Consider the following 21,391-nt stretch of genomic DNA (forward strand, 5'->3'; position numbering starts at 1 on the left):
GTTTACTACAGGGTGACTGCTTCCTGTCCTGAGAAAAAGCAGTACAAAGGAGCCAGTAGTTTCTAAAGTTGGCTGAACAAGACACATTGAGGTGAAGTGCCATAGTTCTTTGTTGTTGTTTTAAGTTGTTTATAAATTTAAGGGGAAACTGGACAGATACCCACTGGTGTTCTCCACCAGTGTTAGAAAGTCATTATTTCTCATGGGTCCCAAGACATCCCAAGGGGGAATAGTCAAATGTCAGATGTAGTTATTTATTTTACCCTGTCCCAGAAAAATTTTCTAGGAGCAAAGCAAGTAATTACAAGGTCATAAGGAGTTGGTAAATACAGCTGAGGAGGAGTGCTTCCCAATACAACTGGTTGGGGTAGGTGGTGCACAGCCTGACAAAGATACTGTCTGGGGAAGGGAGAAGGTGAAGAACTCTTGGAGGGGAGGACTGGGAAGAGGGGCAACATTTGGAATGTAAATAAATAAAACAGGGGCTAGTGAGATGGCTCAGCAGGTAAGAGCACCCAACTGCTCTTCCGAAGGTCCTGAGTTCAAATCCCAGCAACCATATGGTGGCTCACAACCATCCGTAACGAGATCTGGCACCCTCTTCTGGAGTGTCTGAAGACAGCTACAGTGCACTTATAATTAATTAACTAATAAATAAATAAATAAATAAATAAATAAATAAATAAATAAAACAATAATAAAAAAAAACAAACCCAAAAGCTAACCAAACAAATAAACAAAAAGATACTGACTGCCCTTCATGATCCATAACATGCTACATAAAGAGAAATAGAATTCTGGTTAAATTAAAGACCTAAATATGAAGATCACTTTGATAAAAGCAGCCTTGAAAGTTCATTTAGGAAAAGAACATACAACCTTTTTTCCCTTGCCCAAAATATGGACATTTCTTCACTTCTTTACATATTTATTTATGTGCATGTATGTGCACGTGTATTCAGGTGCAGGCACTCACAGCAGTTAGAAGAGAGCACTGGATTCCCTGAAGGGAGCCAAAAGTTATGTAAGCCACAAGAATGGAGCTGGTAGATACTCGCAAGTGCTCTTAACCACCGAGTTAGTGGTTTTTTAGTAAGATTTATTATATTTATATGAGTACACTGTAGCTGTTTTCAGACATACCAGAAGAGGGCATCAGATCCCATTATAGATGCTGTGAGCCACCATGTGGTTGCTGGGAATTGGACTCAGGACCTCTGGAAGAGCAAGCACAGTGCCATGTGCAGACGCACTATTCAAAGTGCTTGAACAAAAGCACCCAACTTGGGAGTCTATTTTCCGAGGGTTAAAAACTTTTCATAGAAAATGAACCGTCTTGTGTTTTCTTTTCTTAGCTGATAGGAAAGAAAATTCAGGACACAGAATCTTTACCATCATTAGTACAATTCAGGTAGCTCAGTTGCCAACTCTCTAACAAGCCCAACCTCAAAAAGGCGCCTATGTTGCCGCTGCTGTGATGACTTCTAAGAGAAACAGATTTACAATGTATCATTAAATAGAACATCCTATGCATTTCACAAGACTGTGTCAGAAGATGGGGGATCTGTTTAGTCTGGGACAGACTTACCACTTCTGGCTTCCCATTCTCAACTGTGCGAAAAGGAACCCACACAGACAAATTCGCATATCTATTTTGAAAAGTATTTACTTAGTTTGAATAAATTAATTGCAAATAAAAATTAAGCTACAATATAGAGCCTCAACAGAAATGACAAAACACAACACAGGACTTGGTTTCTTTGCATTAGTCACAAAGTTTGTGACCAGAAAACTTCAAATCAATTAAATTTCCTTGAAAAAAGGGTAATAACCAGCAGTTACTGATACATCACAGATAACTTATAATACAAATCTTGACATGCATTTCCTGAGTGAACCCAAATGATAATTTTCAAAACAAGAAAAAAATCGACAATAAAATAAAATAGTTCATGGCTTCTAAGTGACCTTTTTTTTTTTGTTTTAATTTTTTTAAATCAAAACGTTAATGTAGTAAGATAAATTAAAGCTATACTACCACATACAAAAATTTGACAGTAGTCAATTATTATACAATTTTTCAAACTTAAGGAAAAGAAGTCAAAGGACTGAAAGATGATTCTGTCTAATCTACAGTGTACTGATTTCTACGAGTGTTGAAAGGGTTTGGTGTAGTGCAACTGTCTGTACTTCTGGTGCATTTAAAAAGGCTAGGGTGAGAAGAAACTGCCCTGCACAGCACATATGGAGGACAAGAACAGCAGCCCCTGCGGTGTGTCCTCACTTTTATCCACTAAGCAAACATTTCCATGAGTCACACTGAGGCCAGCTCCTGAGGAGTCAAGCCCACAGTTAAGGCTGGTCTGCTGGGCTACAGAGGGAGGAACCATTGCAGCCAACCCTTTACAGCTCTAGATGTTCTAATGCCTGGAATAATCCAAATACAGAATGCTTAACAAAACACTTTTTATTTAATTCCTCTAGAGCAAATCAAGTAATTTTCTTGTTAATTTCTTCACTTTCTCATAGGATTTTTTTCTTTTTTCTTTTTTTCTTTTTTTTAGAAACAGTGAACAGATGAACCACAGTTTATATCCAAAAAAATAAACTTGCCAAATGTTGCTGGCACTAAAAACAGATCAGTTATCATGGGAGAAAAATAGATCATCTAGATTAAATTGCATATTCAAAGGAGCATATAAAACGTTTCTTAGCATTAACTTTTGTTATAGTACTACACTTGAGAGAAAGATTAAGGAAAAAACCATTTTCTGGTTAACGTCAATGTGGTTAAAAACAAACACCTTTTAGACAATGGTAATTAATATGAATCTGGCTTTATGAAATATCCCCTAATTACATGGGGCTGGGGGGAGCTCTCCTGTCTCTCTCCTTAACTTTGCAAATCTGAGCCTTGTGCCCACTACCCTACCACTCACACCAAATGTGTGACACCATCATTACCATGCTAGTCTATCACAACATTCTAAGGTACTTTCTATGATAAAGATAAATAGAAAAATTAATATACATGTTGCTGTATTTTACAATGTTTGCAACAAATTGTAAACTAACATAGTTTGAACCAACAGACCCTCAGTTCTACAGCACAACCTCTCAACACTGAGAGTGGGCGGTGATTCAAGAACACTAAACAAAGGAAGGCATCAAATTAGACTATGTCTTTTTTTTCTCAAAATAGATTTTCAAAACTCAAAGTTCAGAAGTCTGGAACTTTCAAAAATTCCTTTGCGTGAGTTTCCCAGATTTTTCTCAGAAATTACTATTATAAATATTTAAAAAATTCTTCATCTTAATGCAAATGACCAGAGCAGAGAAACTTACACAGACAAGGGGACGGTTAGCAAACCCAATCACTTAGCTTATAAACTTATAATGCAGTCCTGGAGGACAGCTGCTAGTCTAGAGGTCCTTGGAAAATAAGTCTGATATAGCCTTGTTCACCAGCCAACTGATGTGCACAGAAGGGACAGGCTGCATGAAAAGTGTGCGTACCATGAGGAAGTGGGATCTGGGACCAGTAAGCCGTTGTCTTTTCTGAACACACATGCCCACAGGGGCTAAAGGCATGGGTGGGAGGGCCGGCGTCCACATAAAATCCAGCTTCACATCCAAGCCACAGAGGGACATAGGGACCAACAGACCTACACATAGGACATTCACGATCTTTGCCGTCACGTTCTTCTTTGTTTCCCCAGTTATGATAACCATGGACATGGCCACAGTTTAGATATACCCATGGCTGCTTTTCATCGACAACATCCTTCCTCTTCATACTGGGGAAGGCTAGTGTGTTGAACCCTACAGGGCACTGCGGTCGTGCTGCATTGATCTCCTGTCTTAAAGCTTCTAAGTGCTTCACAGTAGGAGTATGGGACAGGCCTTCTGCAGTACGCCACAGCAAGGTTGCACCACAAAGGTCAATTAAAGAGCCATCTTGTAGCTGATTGGTTTCAATTTCCACCTGAAGGAGAAAAGAATCAAAACCAAAGTTACTATTTCTTCAGTGTGTCCTAACAAGACAGGAGACCTCCAAGGTTGCCTGCTAAACTTAAGAAAGTTTCTGTTTGTATGTAATTTGGAAATAGAACTTTAAGTAGCAGTTATAAAAAATGCTAAATTTGAAAATCAGCAATAACACACTGAATAGTAACTTCTCTCTTTCTATCCAAAAGACAACTTATGATTTAATCATCTGACCAATCAACAAACCTAGTTAATTTTAGTTAAGTACAGTCAAGGACACAAAGAGCAGAAGCTTAAACTTTCCTAACAGAAACAAACACTACCCTCTAGAATTACTATTTGGAACTCTGTGTTTGATGGTCTCAGTTTTTCTGTGTCAGCAACATATCTAAGAGTTTTACTGAAAAAAAGCAACATGCACACACACTTACGTAGTCCAACTTACCCTCTGTTTACTGTAGGAAAAAGAGGCTACATGTAAGTACTTACCATCTTCCCTCTCTGCTGAGCTGATCTGGTTTCACGCAGACTGAAGACGTTCCCACATACTGATATTTCTCTCCATATTCCAGGTTTGGAGTCTTCTGTGAACCCATTGCGTGGATGCATCACAAGAACTCCATTAGTGGTCAAGCCATCCATCTGCCCATCAGATGTCTTCCACTTGGCAGCCTTCTCCTATAAAGTCAACAATAACACACTGAATAGTCACTTCTTTCTATCCAAAAAAAGTGATAGAAAGTGAGTTTCTATTTATGTATAATTTGGAAGTAGAAACTAGTATAAAGGAATGCATTAGGGAAAAAAAGCTTTTTACCCCAAGAAAGATGTTTTTTGATGAATCAAATCCTGCAGCATAAATCCGAGCTGTAAAGGGGGGATTGCGCTCACATATGATCCTGCAGGCAAATCTTGATATAGTGCTTTGCACTGACTGCGTGTCGGAATTACTCTGACTCCCAGGGACTGTGTCAGTTACTACAAAATCAATAGGACTTTCAGTTGACCGACCAATCTAAAGGGAAAAAAAAGAATATAAATTTGATTCAACGAACACAGTGGGATCCATCCAGAAAGGGATAATGTAAAAACATTAAGCCTCTGAGATCTCTCAAGCTCACACTTCCAAGCTTCTGACAGGTCACCAGCTGTCAGTTCTTACTTTGATTTTGTCCTTGCTTTTAGCAACAAGCCTCCCCTCCAACCACGGAGGCTGATAAGGAACGAACAAGACATCATATTTAATTATTACTAAACTTTCAAAGTGCCTCAAAGGTACTTTGTTCCAAGGTTCCCCAAGAAAGCACAGAAAAGGAATCCTATGTTGGCTGTAGGATTTGTCATATACCCAGGTGGTTTTTCATTTCTGAGCAGTAAGGTTTCTAGCTGGAGCCCTGGGTGAGGCAGGTGTCAGGCTAAACCATTGTAAAGTATTAGCCCAAAAGTAAGTTAGTGGGAAAAAAAGGAAATGAATGAATGTCACATGATAAAAGTGACATGTATAATGGAAACGTTTAGAAGTCATCAGTTCTTTAATATATTGCAACACAGTATTATACAAGTTAATGATGGCACTTAGAAAATACCAACTCTCTACAAACACAATGCCTTTGAGTGTATGTGGGGTTCTGGAGAAGGCTTGCTGTAGTCCCTAGCTACACAGGATAACCTAGAACTCTACCTCCTCCTGCCTTAGTAGCAGGGATTATAATTTTTTACCATAGTGTATATTTTCTATTTTTCAACAGGAAAAAGAAATTGACACAAGATTTGCCTTAAAAAAAAAAAATCAATCTAAACTAATTTCTTCTTATTTCTATGCACCATGTTCTAGCTCTAAGTAGTCATCAATCTACCAACTTCATACAGTTTCTCTGACATCCTTCCTTTTTCCCTCGCATGATGCCTTTGTCCTGGCTGTTGTCAAAAGTCCTACTAAGTGAGGTAAGGAAGTACAGATGACAAGACGACTTTGGAGACTGTGTGTGTCCTCCTCGCATCAGCAGTCTGCACTCTGCACTTAAACAGTAGGGCAGCACCTACTCAGTTAGCTAGACTGGAACTGAATTTCTACCTGACAGCCTCCATAGGAACGGTCTTACACAGTCTGGAAGGCAGCTAAGTCCCTTCTCAGAGACAAGTTAATTTACTATTACTAGACTGGTCTCTCGGGCTTCACAGTGTGGATATGTTCAACTTTCCATAGGGATGATGCGTGTAGAGATTCATTTCTGATACGAGAAAATTAACTTAGGGAAACAAGGAGCCAACTACAAAGATTAGAGGTAAATAAACACAAGGTACTTTTGAAGTTAAATTTCAAACCTATGACCAAACATATCACCTTGATTTTTTTAAAAAAGATAATATTCATCTTAATTGCTTGTTGATAAAGATGTGGAAAATATTTACTATTATGCTATTTACCATATGTTATGTTACTTTCGTCACTAAAGATGCTGTTTATTTAGTTTAAAAAAAGAGAGAGAAACAAACACCCATATTCTAATACTAACTGTAAAGATTCTGTTCTTTTTTTTTTTTTTTCCCCCTTTTAAGTCTATGGCTCATTTACAGGGTTAGAGGAGAGATCAGCCTCAAAAATATATTGCTAATGATTGAAATTAAGTACATCTCTGGGCTTTTTCACTGAATATTATGAAGAAAAATGAAAAATAATTGGGACAATAATTTTAATTGAATAATACTCAATTCTAGTTAGGTTTCTTTAGAAAATCTAATATTGACAGAAAAATAACAAGAATTTTATGTCTCCAGGCTTCACTACTCTATAATCTCCCCCCCCCCACACACACACACAGAGGTCTGAGGGAGAGACTACCCTCTGCACTCTGCAGAGGAGGACATGGAGGCACAGAGTAGCTAAGAAATGCTTACCAGGAGTTTAGGTCCCAGGGTCCCTTCCCCCTCTTTTCTATTTTCTTTTTATTTCCCGTGTATGTATGAGTGCCTGCATGCATATATGTGTACCATGTGTGAGCCTGGTGCTCTTGGAGGCCAGAAGAGATATCAGATCCCCTAGAACTGGAGTCCCAGGCAGTTATGAGCCACCTAATGAGGGTGCTGGGAACCCGGGTCCTCTGCAAGAGCAACAAGTGCTCTTAACTCTCCAACTTCAGAGCTGACCTTTAAACTACACTACAATGAAATTTAGATGAGGTTAAAAAAATAATACATATTTTAAACATACAGCATGAAAGCATAATATTTAATCCAATCATAGCAAAGTCACCAACAACAGATTTTTCACTTTTTTAAGGAAAAAAAAATCATGTTATAGTACCTGAAACATATCAGTGTTGCTGTCATGAGTATATTCAACCACCACTGTCTGGGCTCGAGATAAAGTATACGATATGCTATGCTGGTCCTTGTTGCTTATTGCCTATGAATGAAAGGGTTAACAGCAAATATTAGCAGTCATCAAATCAGAAAAATATCTTCATTAAAGAAGGTAAAATATATTCTCTCTCTCTCTCTCTCTCTCTCTCTCTCTCTCTCTCTCTCTCTCTCTCTCTCNCNCACACACACACACACACACACACACACACACACACACACACACTGGAATTTAGGGTACAGGCAAGAAACTCTATATAACTTCAATTGTGGTTTCCTCAGGTTGAGGGAATATTTTTTAATAATCATGGAACAAAACATAAATTTAAGCTTAAGAATCTGTGTTTTTCTTAAAAGCACTTTAAATTCTAAGGGAATTAATATCAAATACCACATGAAAACTAAAATCAACATCCATCTCTGATAAGGAAAAAATTTCAAAATCTTGCAAGAAAGAAAAATGTTTTAAAGTGACATGAAAATTCATATATACAGTTAAGCTAGAATTAGGAGCTCACTTTCTAATCCTACAGACAAGTTGTATCATACTCCAGCCCAGATACAGAAAAATGTACAGGGTGATTAAACAGGACAGGAAGAAATAGATGTCATTCTGATGGCCATATTTTTGACTTACCCTAAACTGAACCGCTCTCCTAAAAGAAGTGCTCCGTTTTATGTTCAGATGTTAATAAGTTAAAGATAATATCAGAAGGGGAAAACCTAGTTATTGCACAAAGGAGGTTGTATAAGAGGAAAACAGATAGAAAGATACAAGAGTAACTACACATAGTAAAAAAGGGGGAAATGCTTTCGCTTTTTAGCTAATCTGTAACAGGAAAGGCCTTTTGAAATTCTAATATTAAGAAAGTTATTTTTCAAATATCTAAAGGTAATAAACACCTTAGTACCAATTACCTTACCTGGTTTAACGAGGCTGTAAAATGCAAGTTTACCATCTCACTTGTTTGTGGACTGTTTTGAGACACGATCTCTGTATATAGCCCTTGTTGGCCCTGCTATGTAGACCCCGTGCCTCTGCCTCCCAAGAGCTGGGGTTGAAAGAATGAGCTGCCATACTGGGCTTCTGCTTTTTGTTTGTTTTGAGAGTGAGTCTGGCTATATAACCCAGACTGGCCTTAAACTTGAGATCTTCTGTCTCAGCTTCTATAGATTGTTGGCATGTGCCACCACCCCTGGCTCTCATTTCATCTATCTGGCTTGTTGAATTGTGTCCTGTGTACTTCAGGATGACCTATTCCTCACTATGCAGTGCAGACTAGCTTTGAACTTTGGATCGCTCTATCTTAGTTTTCCACATGCTGAAATTATAAAGGTGTGGGCAATCAAACAGACTCATGTTTTTTAGAGTTACATTTATTCATTTGTGGTTTTGTGTGTGTGTGTGTGTGTGTGTTCATGTGTGGTACATGCACAGGTGGGAATCAGTACAGCTTGTGGGAGTCAGTTCTCTCCTTCTGTCATGTGAGCTCCAGGGATCCAACTCAGGTAGTCAGGTTTACTGAGAAGTGCATTAACACACTGAGCCATCTTATTGGCCTTCAAGAATGTAGTATAGATAATCTACAAGCATGGTGTTAATGTTTTACTACATATTTATGTATTTGTAAGTATTTATAATTGTTCCACATTTTAAAATCTACAATTCTGCATTAAGAAAATGAATTTTCAAATAATTCCTAACTTCTGGGAATTTTTTTTTTTTTTAGGGAGCAAGGGACAGGTCTTAAGGTGTCACCCGTGTTGATCTAGAAATCTCTATCCTTCTTTAGCCTCCAAAGCACTGAGATTACATATAAATGGCACATGCCAAGGTTAAGAGTTATTATTGTTGTTTTGGGATCAAACACACAGGACATCACACATGCTAGGAAATAAATAACCCTACCATGGAGTTACATCTTTAGTTCTATAAGTTAATTATTAATTTCTAAAGAGTGGGTATTGAGGCTATAATTGTTGTTTGTTTTTAAGTGGTTACACCTTTTCTTAGATCAGGAAAAAGAACCGTATCAGGGGAAGTCTAAGTCTCACTGAAAGTCAGGGTTTTAAACCATCCTAGATAACTGCTGGACATTTATAAAGAAATTTTCTTCCTGATATGTCAAAAATTTAAAAAATTAACACTCATTTTTTCAGTTCCTGTTGCTTTTTGGGGGAGGCTTGGTAATGTGAAATGAACAATGAAAACATGAAGGACAAGGTGATGTAAGAAACTGAGAAGGTAGGGCTGGGAGCATCCTGGTGCTGGGGATGCAGGGACGGGAGGTACCGGGAGCTCACTGGCCAGTCAGTGCATGCGGTCAAAGCTCTCCAGGTTCAGCGAGACCCTGACTCAAAAAAGAAGAAGAATGAATGAGCCGGGCATGGTGGCACACGCCTTTAATCCCAGCACTCGGGAGGCAGAGGCAGGTGAATTTCTGAGTTGGAGGCCAGCCTGATCTACAGAGTGAGTTCCAGGACAGCCAGGGCTACACAGAGAAACCCTGTCTCGAAAAACCAACAAAAAAAAAAAAAAAAAAAAAAAGAATGAATGAGGAAGGCACCAGGTGTTGACCTTTGGCCTTCATAGGCACATATACAAGCATTCACTGCATACACATACATGCATGTGCACACACAAAACGAGAAAGTATTTTAGAGGTAGATTATAAACATCTCCTTGCCAGTGGTCCTCAACCAGAGACCAGATTAAACAGCTAAGAAGCATTTGAATATGCTTAAATGCGTTTGACTATAACAATAATGTCAGTGATTAAATGACTTTTAGTACACGGGGACCCAAGGATTTCAGTATCTTGTAACATGTGGGACAGTTCTGCACAATAAAGCTGTGGTACATTCCAGATGGGCAAATAGTACAGAGCAGCCCAGACTGAGCTGCACCGTCTACTGAACATATATATGCCTTCTCAACAAAGGAACAGGAGGAAACACCTCAGAAGAATAGCCCTTCTACATACTCTTTGGCTCTCAAACAGTAATCAAGGAGCAGCCAAATCAAGGCTTGATATCTAACTTTGATATAAAACAAGGCTGAAATCTAATTAACTTTAAGGACTAGGCACCTAAAATAAGTAACATTTACCAGTTTTAATGCAGCTCATTTATTTAACCTAACAAGGACCTAACTAACACAGATGCTATAATGCTTATGTACAACTTCTAGAAGTCAAGGAACTCTGTAATTGTTCTTATCTGGACACCACATTGCTGAATTAATTCAGTTTGTGCTATAAACTGAAGAGAGAGAAATTCCAAGGCAAAATGAGGACTGAAAACTTCCTCTACTTTTACAGTGACTTAAACTTACGGTTACATCTCCTCACCTAGCCTCTAAGACTTGGTGAGGAAATGAAGCGGGCTGGGAGGACTGACACTGCTTAGAGCGTGAGAAGTTACACTGTGGGCACTGCTGAAAATGTGCTCCCACTGCACACGGAGGTGGGGCAAAACGTAAGCATGTCATACGCCAAGAAGTAAACCCAGAGAACCCATACAGCCTTAGGGAATCAGGATTATTTTCTTTTGATTCCTACCTGCCTCTGGTCTGTCATTAAAAGGGATGGGGCGGGGGGAGAGGAAATTCCATATGGCAGCTTTTCAAAAACCATCAATATAAACAAAAGGAAAATTCAAAACAGAAAAGTGAAGCACTACAGACCACACATAAAAATATTTCAACTTTCCAAGTTAACTTCTTTAGAACTTTATCTTACCTTGGCAGCCTGAGGAGTACATGCAATGTGCACGGTGCTAGGCTTCACCCCATTTGCCTTAGGTCTTTTAAACAAAGCAAACCTACTTTTTCTCCTTCCTCTATCACCGTTTGGGAGAGACCCATTATATCTGGTAAGAAAGGAAAAAAAAGTTTAGCTGGTCTCTTGTAAGGATCACACTACTATAAAGCAAAGTTACTGTTTGCCTTACATGTACATTCAGTTCTCAGTTACTGCAGATTCCTTCTAGCAACTGCTGATCTCCAGAACAGCTGATGGGTTTGAATCAAAATGAGTTTTTTTCTGGCTATGTTTTGAGCCACAGAGAAGTATTATACACAGCTTTAAGTTATCTATATAAGAAAGAACTGAGTAACAGAATTATCGGATTTCTTGTGATATATTTTAAGGTATACTTTTTGCAGCAGTAATTGAAACAGATTCTCCTTTAATTGTGAATCCAGCACCATGAAGCTGAACTTCTGAAGTAAGCAGTGTCTGGCCTTGTAAAGTCCTAGCTACCTGAAGAGAGCACTGACTGGTGTGTTGTCAGCTCCTATCCAACTGAGTTCTATTCCAACCAGGTTACACCTACATCTGCTGCTTCAATCTTCCAATCATTTCTCTAGAGCACATGTCAATCTCAATGGCAAGCAAGTAAGACATATAACTAAAACAAGTGCAGAAAAGTGAAAACAAACCTAAACATCTGGGCAAGTACCACATGCCCAGGAAGCACTGAACTCTACATCAATTAACCCTACATTCAAAAGCAAAACCAAACAAAACCTGCTAGGTTAAACAGGCATGCAGCAATTAGTTTTCTGAAGTCCCAGAATGACCCCGGCAAGCCGGAATATGAATCCACGTATGACTGCTACATAGGACCTAAGCTAAGCCACCTGGGAGGAGGGTGTCTCAGGGAAGAACTGCCTCTGCCAGACCGACCTGTGGCATTTCTTGACTACCGACACAAGCTTGTCTAGAGACACTTGAGGGAAATGGAGTACAGTCTGTTGTGGGTGTTCAGAGGACAGTATGAGGGGCATTAAATATTGATTATTGATACAGGAGGGTCCAGTCCAGTACAGGGGGTACCACCCACGGGCAAGCGGTCCTAGGTTATGTAAGAAAGCAAGCTGAGCAAGTCAGTAAGCAGCATTACTCCACAGTCTCTGCTACAGTCCCTGCTTTGAGCTCCTGCCCTGGCTTCCTGTGATAATGGACTATAAAGTATAAGTGGAACAAACCCTTTCTGTCACAAGTCAGTTTGGCCAGTGTATGATTACAGCAACAGAAATTAAGTAGAACACATACAGTAGGGCTGTATGTGTGCCATTCCTTACTGCTTCATTGAGATGTAAGCAGCAATTCAACAATAATACTCCTTGTTCACCCTAATGAAAACCTTTACCCTCTCAAATATAGCTGCTCTATCTGAGCAGAAATGAAGTAGAAAACAGGGAAGGATTTGAGGATGATGGAGGTGATTATAAAATGGCCTGAAAAGTAATTAACAGGGAAAAAGAATTATATTTTGTTGGGGTCTCCCAGCTTCTTGTGGCCGCCAAGCCTACCTTGCTGTTACACTAATCTTCCTTCAAAACACCAGCCCCCTACAGGCGCTGAAACCCACTAGAGAGTTGCTGTGTCTCCACCGCCTACCAAGAGGACCCCCCCCCCCGGATCTCCCAGAATGCAGCATCCTTGGACCGCCTACACCAACAGACATTCATCCCTGCCTTGATCCTTAGACCCGCCTACGATCGGACCGCCGCCAGCACCATCAAAGACTGAGGAGGGGGCTGGGAATTTTTCCATGTTATTTAAATGGAGTTCAGTTATTAAACTTTGAGCCTCGAACAGAAAATTTTGTCCTGGCTCCATTTTCCTCTCGCACATTCCATTTCAGCCAGCCTGCCTCTCAGGATGAACCCAGACCGGATTAAAGTGAGTTGTCAGAAACTCACAATATTTCAAAGCTGAGGAGTTCAGTGACTGCCATATGTAAAAATTACATAAATTTGAGCAATGCTTACCATGTGCCAGGCTGAGTTTGGTCCCCAGCACCATAACCGCAGGGAGAGGTGGAGGGAGACAACAAGAATGAACTATGTTCTCAGATAGTCTTGCTGTAAGACTCTGTAAGGGAGGCTCTCATGGCTAAGACAGTATTTTAGCTCACACACCGTCGTCACCAGACCTACTGTCCCCTCACACTATCTTCTGAAGGGCCACAACTAATTCCTCTTCCAAATGCCTCTCGGCCACCTTGTCTGGTTCACTTCTAGAATCATATTTGTACTTTAAGGAACCAAGTACTAAATACAAAGGTGATTACTATTGCTAAAGCTTAGCCGATAACATTTCTGAAGTAAAGGACAGCTTAAAATCTTATTTTAAATTACCTTTTTTAATAGTTCACATGTTTTCTAGCAAAATAATTTAACCCTTAATCCTTTTTCATAAAAGCTGTTTATCATTTAACATGATTAAAAATCTACATAGTCCTAAATTTGTAACACACACGCGCGCGCGCACACACAAACACACACATATTCATACATACAGTTTATGCTGTGATTACAGGTATGTGCCATCATACCCAACATAAGTTTGGTCGAGTTTGGCCAGTATGGCTACCTTGGTCACAGGAATACCACTAGTACTGTGGAAGAAACAATGGCGCCTAGGAGCTCTGACCTCCAGTCAAGAGTCATAAACAGGAATTGCTGAGGTAGTTCAGTGCTCAGAGCACTCGTTCCTTTTCCAGAGAGCCTAGGTTCTTCCCATCACTCACATGGTGGCTCACCAACTTCTGTAATTCCAGTCCCAGAGACTCCCAAGCTGCCTTCTGGCCTCTCTGGGCATCAGGCATACATACATGCAGGCAAAACACCCAGACACATGAAGTTAAATTTTAAAAAAGGTCATAAATAAACAAGAAGCTATAATAGTCTGACTCTCAAAAGCACAGCTAAGTCTAGAGAGCCAAACCTAAGTACCAAGTGGACAGGAGATTCCATAATTTTCAGTTTCTAGACTTCTTAGCTAACAGACTGCATCTGTGTTTTACAGTTATTCCAGGGCTAGGTTGAAGTCACTGAAGAAATGGAATCTCTTCCTTCTTCCCTCCTCAGCTGCTTTTCTGGGAGATTAAATGAGCGAGGTGACTGTTGAAGTACACAGACACCTATGTGCTGTGCTTCAGGGTCAGCTTACCGCTCCCTCAGGGCCATACACGTCTGTTTACCCACAAGTATGAGCAAAGCTGGTCCTTATGCACAAATTAACACTACCTCAGAAGGCAAAAGAACAAATATACACTAAGGCACATGAAATTACCTGAAGCAGGAAAGGAAAAAGGGTCTTTTGGTAGTAGGCCGAGTAGCTAAAGAAAATGTTTCAAAAGAATGGGGCAGACAATGCAAACTCTTTTTCTAGGGTGAGGACAAGGTAAAGCTTATCCAGTACTTTTACAATAGATTTTTATTTGTGTGTGTGGTTGCTTGTAGGTCAGAAGAGGGTGCCAACATCTTTTGGATCTGGAGTTACAGGCCACTGTGAGCTCCCTGATGTGGGTGCTGGAAACTGAACTCAGGTCTACTGGAAGTTAAGGGCAGTGAGTGCCTTTACTGTTAGCCTCTGAGCGTGTCTCCAGTCTGCATGTAGTATTTCAATGCTTACAAGGATGGCATAAATACGGTCACTAAAATTTTCTTAAACTGCTAACACTATTAGCTTTAAATTCTTCTGGATATAGTAAGGTACAAATTCTTAAAAACAAAGTAATAGCAATTCTAACCCAGAGACCAGAATGAGCACATCGTACTCCATTCTGTTCCATCATGCAGAAATCTTACCCTAAGACAATGAGTTCACCATATTTGACTGGGGCTTTGGAAGGATGATTCTCTTGATCAGGAGAAAACATGAGCTTGGCTGTCTTTCTCAAATCTTTGTTCACTGGTCAGGAGCCTTGAGACACCTTTTGCATTATTTCCTAGAGAGAAAAAGGTTTTGTTAATAACATGAACAATGATTCCAGAAATGATTCCAGTTTAAATAGAGTATTTTCCAAGTCTTCATGAACCCATCAAGAAAATCACATGAAATACATGTTAATGGTTCTGTATTGGACACAAACAGATTAAATGTACATTTGTCTGTCTGCCACTTTATTGAACAAAGTTGTCCAGTTCCCTATTATTTCTACAAAGTATAATTAGAGACCCTGGATAAAATAATGTAAGCAGCTATAGAAAGAAAGTTTTTCCTAAATATACTAAGGGAGGGAGCTGGTAGGATGGCTCAGTTGGCAATGGTGTTTACCTTTGACTGAGGTTTGATCTGGGACCCCACGTGGTGAAAGGAAAGAACCAATTGCTGTAAACTGTCCTTTGGCCTCAACATGCACAGCATGGTACATGTAGGCACATAACAAACATGAAAAAATATATAAGAAGATATAAAAATCTGAGAGTTAGAACAGAAGGGACTTCAGGATCTATGGATCAAGAAGACAGTGAATTCTCTGTGCTCCGTTTAACTAATATATGCCAGATGCGGAACTAAGGAAGCCAGCAACCTGGAAATATGAACTAGTACAGACGAAAACAACAAAACCATGCTTGTTTTTTGTTTAAAGGAACAATAAAGTGTCAGCTTGGTAGAAATTTCTGACTATAACTATTCTACTGTAGCCAAATACTACAGAAAATACCCCATTCTCACCATCCAGAGTTGAGTGTGGAATCTTGTTAACTACTGGAACCACAGAAGAGAGATTGAAAATCACAGTAGGATGGAGTCATGCAGGCTTGGGAAGGAGCCAAGGCGCTTACTTAGGTGCACAAGCACACTTAGGTGGTCAATCCCAGTGACAACATTGGAGACTACAAGGATGATCTCAATTCCACATGCACTCAGCAGTATTAAGAAGGATTCTTCCTGACCATAGAGGTTGACTAGAGAACCTACACTTTATCTGCTATCAGTAACAGACAGAAAGACATGCACTTTGCTGACAAAGCAGAGTCAGGAAATGTCAGTGAAAAGAGAAGGTTTAGATAATATATACAAATTCTCAAAACAATCTGAAAATACCCAGGGTTCAACATATCATCCCTACAGATCAAGAACTAAAAGGACGTAAAGCAGAAGAGGTAACAACAGGGGACAAGATGAGGAAATCTAAGATTGCCCGACAGAGTAATACGCAGCCATGATAAAAATGCTCCAAGAAGCAATAGCAATACATTTGGGACAGTGGGGATAAAGTACAAAGTCTCAAGCAAACAGAGGACACAAAGTGGAAACCTCCAAACTAAGACAAATACTAACCAAAATACAACAAAGAAGTTCTTGGTAGACTGGACAACAGAGTAAGCAGAGTCTCCTGGGTCTGTGAGACTACAGCAAGAGCTAAATTCACATCACTGGAACCTCAAGAAGAAAACCTGCAGAGCTGAAACTGTACTCAAAGAAAGAAATAATGCCTGAAAACACAACAAATCTGGGACAAGAAATAAAACTATAAATGCAAGAAACTAAACAGTTCTGTCTCTAGATAACCCAAAGATCTCAGCATCAAGATAAAAGTTCTAAAAGTGGAAACCAAACAAACAAAACAAAAATCCAAACAAAAATAAATGGTATTTTAACTACAGTGAAGAAGCAACTACAGTGAAGAAGCTATAAGAATGACAGCGTATGTCTCACAAGAAATCACAAGACCCATAAAACAGTGGTTTAATATATTTAAAACTTTATTATTTATTGGAATTAAAATATCATTTTCCCTTTCCATTTCTTCCCTCCAATTCTTCCCACACACCCTCTTGCAGCTATCAAATTCATGGCCTCTATTTCTCCAATTCTTGATACATACATACATACATACATACATACATGAATATAACCTGTTCAGTCTATTTAATGTTATTTGTATGTACAGTAGTAACTATCAACAGAAGAATCTGTACCCAATAAAATCAGAGGGAAGGAATTAAGACATTTTCAGGTAAAGAAAAAAATTGAACAAGAACTTGCCAGTGGTATATCATAAAGGAATGACTAAAGGGGATTGCTCAACAGAAAGAACAGCTAACAGGGTAGCAAAAATATAGATTAAACAAACAAACAAACAAAAAACCTCTCTTTTTATATTTTTTTCAAACTATAGCATTAGCAAAGCATGGATATTCCTTAAGTCTGAAAGTGTTACATGAATGCCCATACTTGACTGACAGCAAGTATTAGCCTGTGTTCTAGTTGTAGCTCTTTAACCAAAGCAATCTGATTTTTCTGACTCTAAAAATAAAAGGACTAAAATAAAGGGAATGAAGGAAAATTTGGAGCTGGGAAAAACATAAGCAAACCCCTGACCCTAGCCTGAGAACTTACTAGTAAAACGTGCACTGCTCTACTATTCAGGACAGAGCATAGCCTTCCTAACACTATGATCCTTTACCTCAGGGTCTCATGTTGTGGGGACCCCAACTGTAAAATTACGTCATTGCTACTTGATAACTGTTCATGATGTTGCTACTGTTATGAATGTTAATGTAAGTATCTGATATGACTAAAGCTGCCGTCACAGGAAGAAGCTCCAACTCAACTTCTCTTACCTCTAAATACTCTAAAGCCTAAAAGAATTCAGTGCCAGCAGTACTTAGATAACTAAATGATCCAAGATTAACAAGATGAAGTTTTCTTTTTCTTTTCTTTCATTTTTTGCCTCCCTCTCTCCCTCCCTTCCTTTCAGGACAGGGTTTCTCTGTGCAGCCCTGGCTGTCCTGGAACTGTATAGACCAGGCTGCTTTTGGTGATCCCAGAACTCAGCGATCCACCTGCCTCTATCTCCTGAGTGCTAGGATCACCACCTGCCTGGGATTACATTTTCTTAAATACAATTAACTGACATTGAATTAGCATTAGTAAACTGCAAATAAAATGTGCCACGAGTATCATTTTTCTTTCAGTGCAATTCTTGTACATATTAATGTCTGTAAAAGACATTAATGAAAAAATTTCAAGGCCATTGTCTATATAACGGGTCAGCATTTTAAACACAAATAGATAGTGCTTTGCATCCATCTCCTTTAACTATTCTCTAATGTATTCTTAAATCTGAATAAGATTTGTAATTCTTCAAAACGATTTCCTGAATCATTTGAGTATTTAGTATGGATACATATACAAAGAATGTCCTAAAGCCTCAATCACCAGTTTTGCTTGTTGTCACTACATTAGCTGGGCTGACACCATGCATATATTCCTACCCCAATGTGATAGCACTTAGAATCTGAATCACCACCATTAATTCTACCAAGACACGAAAAAAATGTTAAGAGAAAAATCTTGCTGAGAGAGTATGGCTGTTTACTGTAGCAGTTGCATTGGAGCTCAGCTTAGTTGTCAAAAATTACACGTTGCTTTCAGTGGGAGGAACTAACCTTCCCAAAAAAATGAGCCCCCCCCCCCCCAAAAAAAACCAAACTCTAGAACAGCAGCATTTCGGGGGAGTGGGATGGGATAAAATGAATAGAAAGCCATAAAACATATTAACTTTTAGTTTGACTGCTAAAAGTCTGTGGTCTATACCAGTAAGGGACATCTGTTTTCATATTAAGTCCTCCCAAAGAGACTTTTTTGTAATATAGACTGGTGGGTAGCTATCTCCTAAGGAAGGGAAACTGAAAGGCTGACTTTGTTCTGTAATAGTTCAGGTTCTCTCACTGTTCGCGCTGCTGACAATCCTTTGCTTGTTACCCACTACACAGCTACAAATTCCTGCTCTGAAAGTGATGAAAAGTGGGACACACACTGAGCCGTAACAAACAAGTGAGGTGTTTACAGTCTTTTGGTCATTTCTATTTCAGCAGCAAATGGGCAGGCATGAAAGTGGTATTGAGACAAAGAAAATGTTGGCCTCTACATCCCTACAAGTCAGAAACACACACATAACTGTGATAACATAGCCACCCACCCACACACAATACCCATGGAAGGAGTTACAGAGACAAAGTTCAGAGTTGAGACAGAAGAAAGGACTATCCAGAGACTGTCCCACCCAGAGATCCAGCCCATATAAAACCACTAAACCCAGACACTTTTGCACATGCCAGCAAGATTTTGCTGACAGGACCCTGATATAGCTATCACTTGTGAAGCTATGCCAGTGCCTGGCAAATACAGAAGTGGATATGTTCACAGTCATCTATTAGATGGAACACAAGGACCCTAATGAAGGAGCTAGAGAAAGTTCCCAAGGATTTAAAAGGGTCTGCAACCCTATTGGAGGATCTCTAGTTGCATATGTAGCAGAGGATGGCCTAGTCAGCCATCAATGGGAGGAGAGACCCTTGTTCTTGTGAAGATCATATACCCCAGTACAGGGGAATGCCAGGGCCAGGAAGCAGGAGTGGGTGGGTTGGAGAGCAGTGTGTGTGTGGGGGTATAGGGGACTTTAGGAATAGCATTTGAAATGTAAATGAAGAAAATATCTAATAAAAAAATATAACGTGAAAAAAAAGTTATGGACCAAATGAATTTAACAGATATCTATAGAACATTTCATCCTAAAACAAAAGAATATACCTTCTTCTCAGCAACTTATGGTACTTTCTCCAAAATTGACCACATAGTTGGTCACAAAACAGGCCTCAACAGATACAGGAAGATTGAAATAATCCCATGCATCCTATCAGATCACAAACTATGGCTGGCCTTAAATACCAACAGAAACAACAGAAAGCACACGTACACAAGGAAGCTGAATAATGCCCTACTCAATAATAACTTAGTCAAAGAAGAAATAAAGAAAAGAGATCAAAGACTTTTTAGAATTTAATGAAAATGAAAGCACAACATACCCAAACTTATGAGACACAATGAAAGCAGTGGTAAGAGGAAAACTCAGCTCTGAGTGCCCCCAAAAAGAAACTGGAAACACCTGAAAGCTCTAAAACAAAAAGAAGCAAATTCACCCAAGGGGAGTAGAAGGCAGGAAATAATCAAAAGAACTATACAAAGAATCAACAAAACCAGGAGCTGGTTCTTTGAGAAAAATCAACAAGATAGATAAACCCTTAGACTAACTAGAGGGCACAGGGACAGTATCCTAATTAACAAAATCAGAAATGAAGAGGGAACAACAGAAACTGAGGAAATCCAAAACATCAGATCCTACTACAGAAGGCTATACTCAACAAAACTAGAACCTGGATGAAATGGACAAGTTTCTAGACAGATACCAAATACCAGTTAAATCAAGATCAGATAAACCATCTAAACAGTCTCATAACCCCTAAAGAAATAGAAGTAGTCATTAAAAGTCTCCCAACCAAAAAAAGCCCAGAACCAGATGGGTTTAGTGCAGAGTTGTACTAGACCTTCAAAGAAGACCTAATTCCAACTCTCCTCAAACTAGTCCACAAAATAGAAACAGAAGGTACTCTACCCAATTCATTCTATGAAGCCACAATTACTCTGATACCTCAATCACACTATGACCCAACAAAGAAAGAGAACGTCAGACCAATTTCCCTTATGAATATTGATGCAAAAGTACTCAATAAAATCCTCGCACAAACACATGATCATTTCATTAGATGCTGAAAAAGCATTTGACAAAATTCAGCATTCCTTCATGTTAAAAGTCTTGGAAAGATCAGGAATTCAAGGCCCATACCTAAACATAGTAAAAGCAATATTCAGCAAGCCAGTAACTAACATTAAACTAAATGGAGAGAAACCTGAAGCAATTTCACTAAAATCAGGGTCTAGACAAGGCTGCCTACTCTTTCCCTACCTATTCAATATAGTACTTGAAGTTCTAGCTAGAGCTATTAGACAACAAAAGGAGGTCAAAGGGATACAAATTGGAAAGGAAGAAGTCAAAACATCACTGTTTGCAGATGATGATAGTATACTTAAATGACCCCCCAAATTCCAGAGAACTCTTACAGATAAACAACTTCAGCAAAGTGGCTGGATATAAAATTAACTCAAACAAGTCAGTGGCCTTCCTCTACTCAAACGATAAACAGACTGAGAAAGAAATTAGGGAAACAACACCCTCCACCATAGACCATAGTCACAAATAATTTAAAAGACATTGTTGTGACTAACCAGACAAATGAAAGATCTGTAAGCCGGGCGTGGTGGCGCACGCCTTTAATCCCAGCACTCAGGAGGCAGAAGTAGGCGGATTTCTGAGTTCGAGGCCAGCCTGGTCTACAAAGTGAGTTCCAGGACAGCCAGGGCTATGCAGAGAAACCCTGTCTCGAAAAACCAAAAGA

The 21,391-nt window shown here is 39.3% G+C and overlaps 1 protein-coding gene across 2 annotated transcripts in view; it reads right to left on the reverse strand.

Moving 5' to 3' along the window:
• Positions 1 to 1,643: 1,643 nt before the first annotated feature.
• Positions 1,644 to 21,391, reverse strand: part of Peli1 (pellino E3 ubiquitin protein ligase 1) — a 56,683-nt gene continuing 36,935 nt past the window's right edge. Inside the window, exons 2-7 of one of the 2 annotated variants that reach the window (XM_029545137.1) lie at positions 14,951 to 15,090; positions 11,088 to 11,217; positions 7,292 to 7,393; positions 4,805 to 5,002; positions 4,477 to 4,665; positions 1,644 to 3,985 (exon numbers count right to left, since the gene is read on the reverse strand). In XM_029545137.1, coding sequence (XP_029400997.1) covers positions 3,419 to 3,985; positions 4,477 to 4,665; positions 4,805 to 5,002; positions 7,292 to 7,393; positions 11,088 to 11,217; positions 14,951 to 15,021 — 1,257 coding nt within the window. In that variant the 5' untranslated portion in view covers positions 15,022 to 15,090 and the 3' untranslated portion in view covers positions 1,644 to 3,418. The remainder of the gene's footprint in view (positions 3,986 to 4,476; positions 4,666 to 4,804; positions 5,003 to 7,291; positions 7,394 to 11,087; positions 11,218 to 14,950; positions 15,091 to 21,391) is intronic. The other variant, XM_021210667.2, reaches the window with a different exon arrangement.

Source organism: Mus pahari, chromosome 13 (assembly GCF_900095145.1).
Source record: "Mus pahari chromosome 13, PAHARI_EIJ_v1.1, whole genome shotgun sequence".
Lineage (NCBI taxonomy): Eukaryota > Metazoa > Chordata > Mammalia > Rodentia > Muridae > Mus > Mus pahari.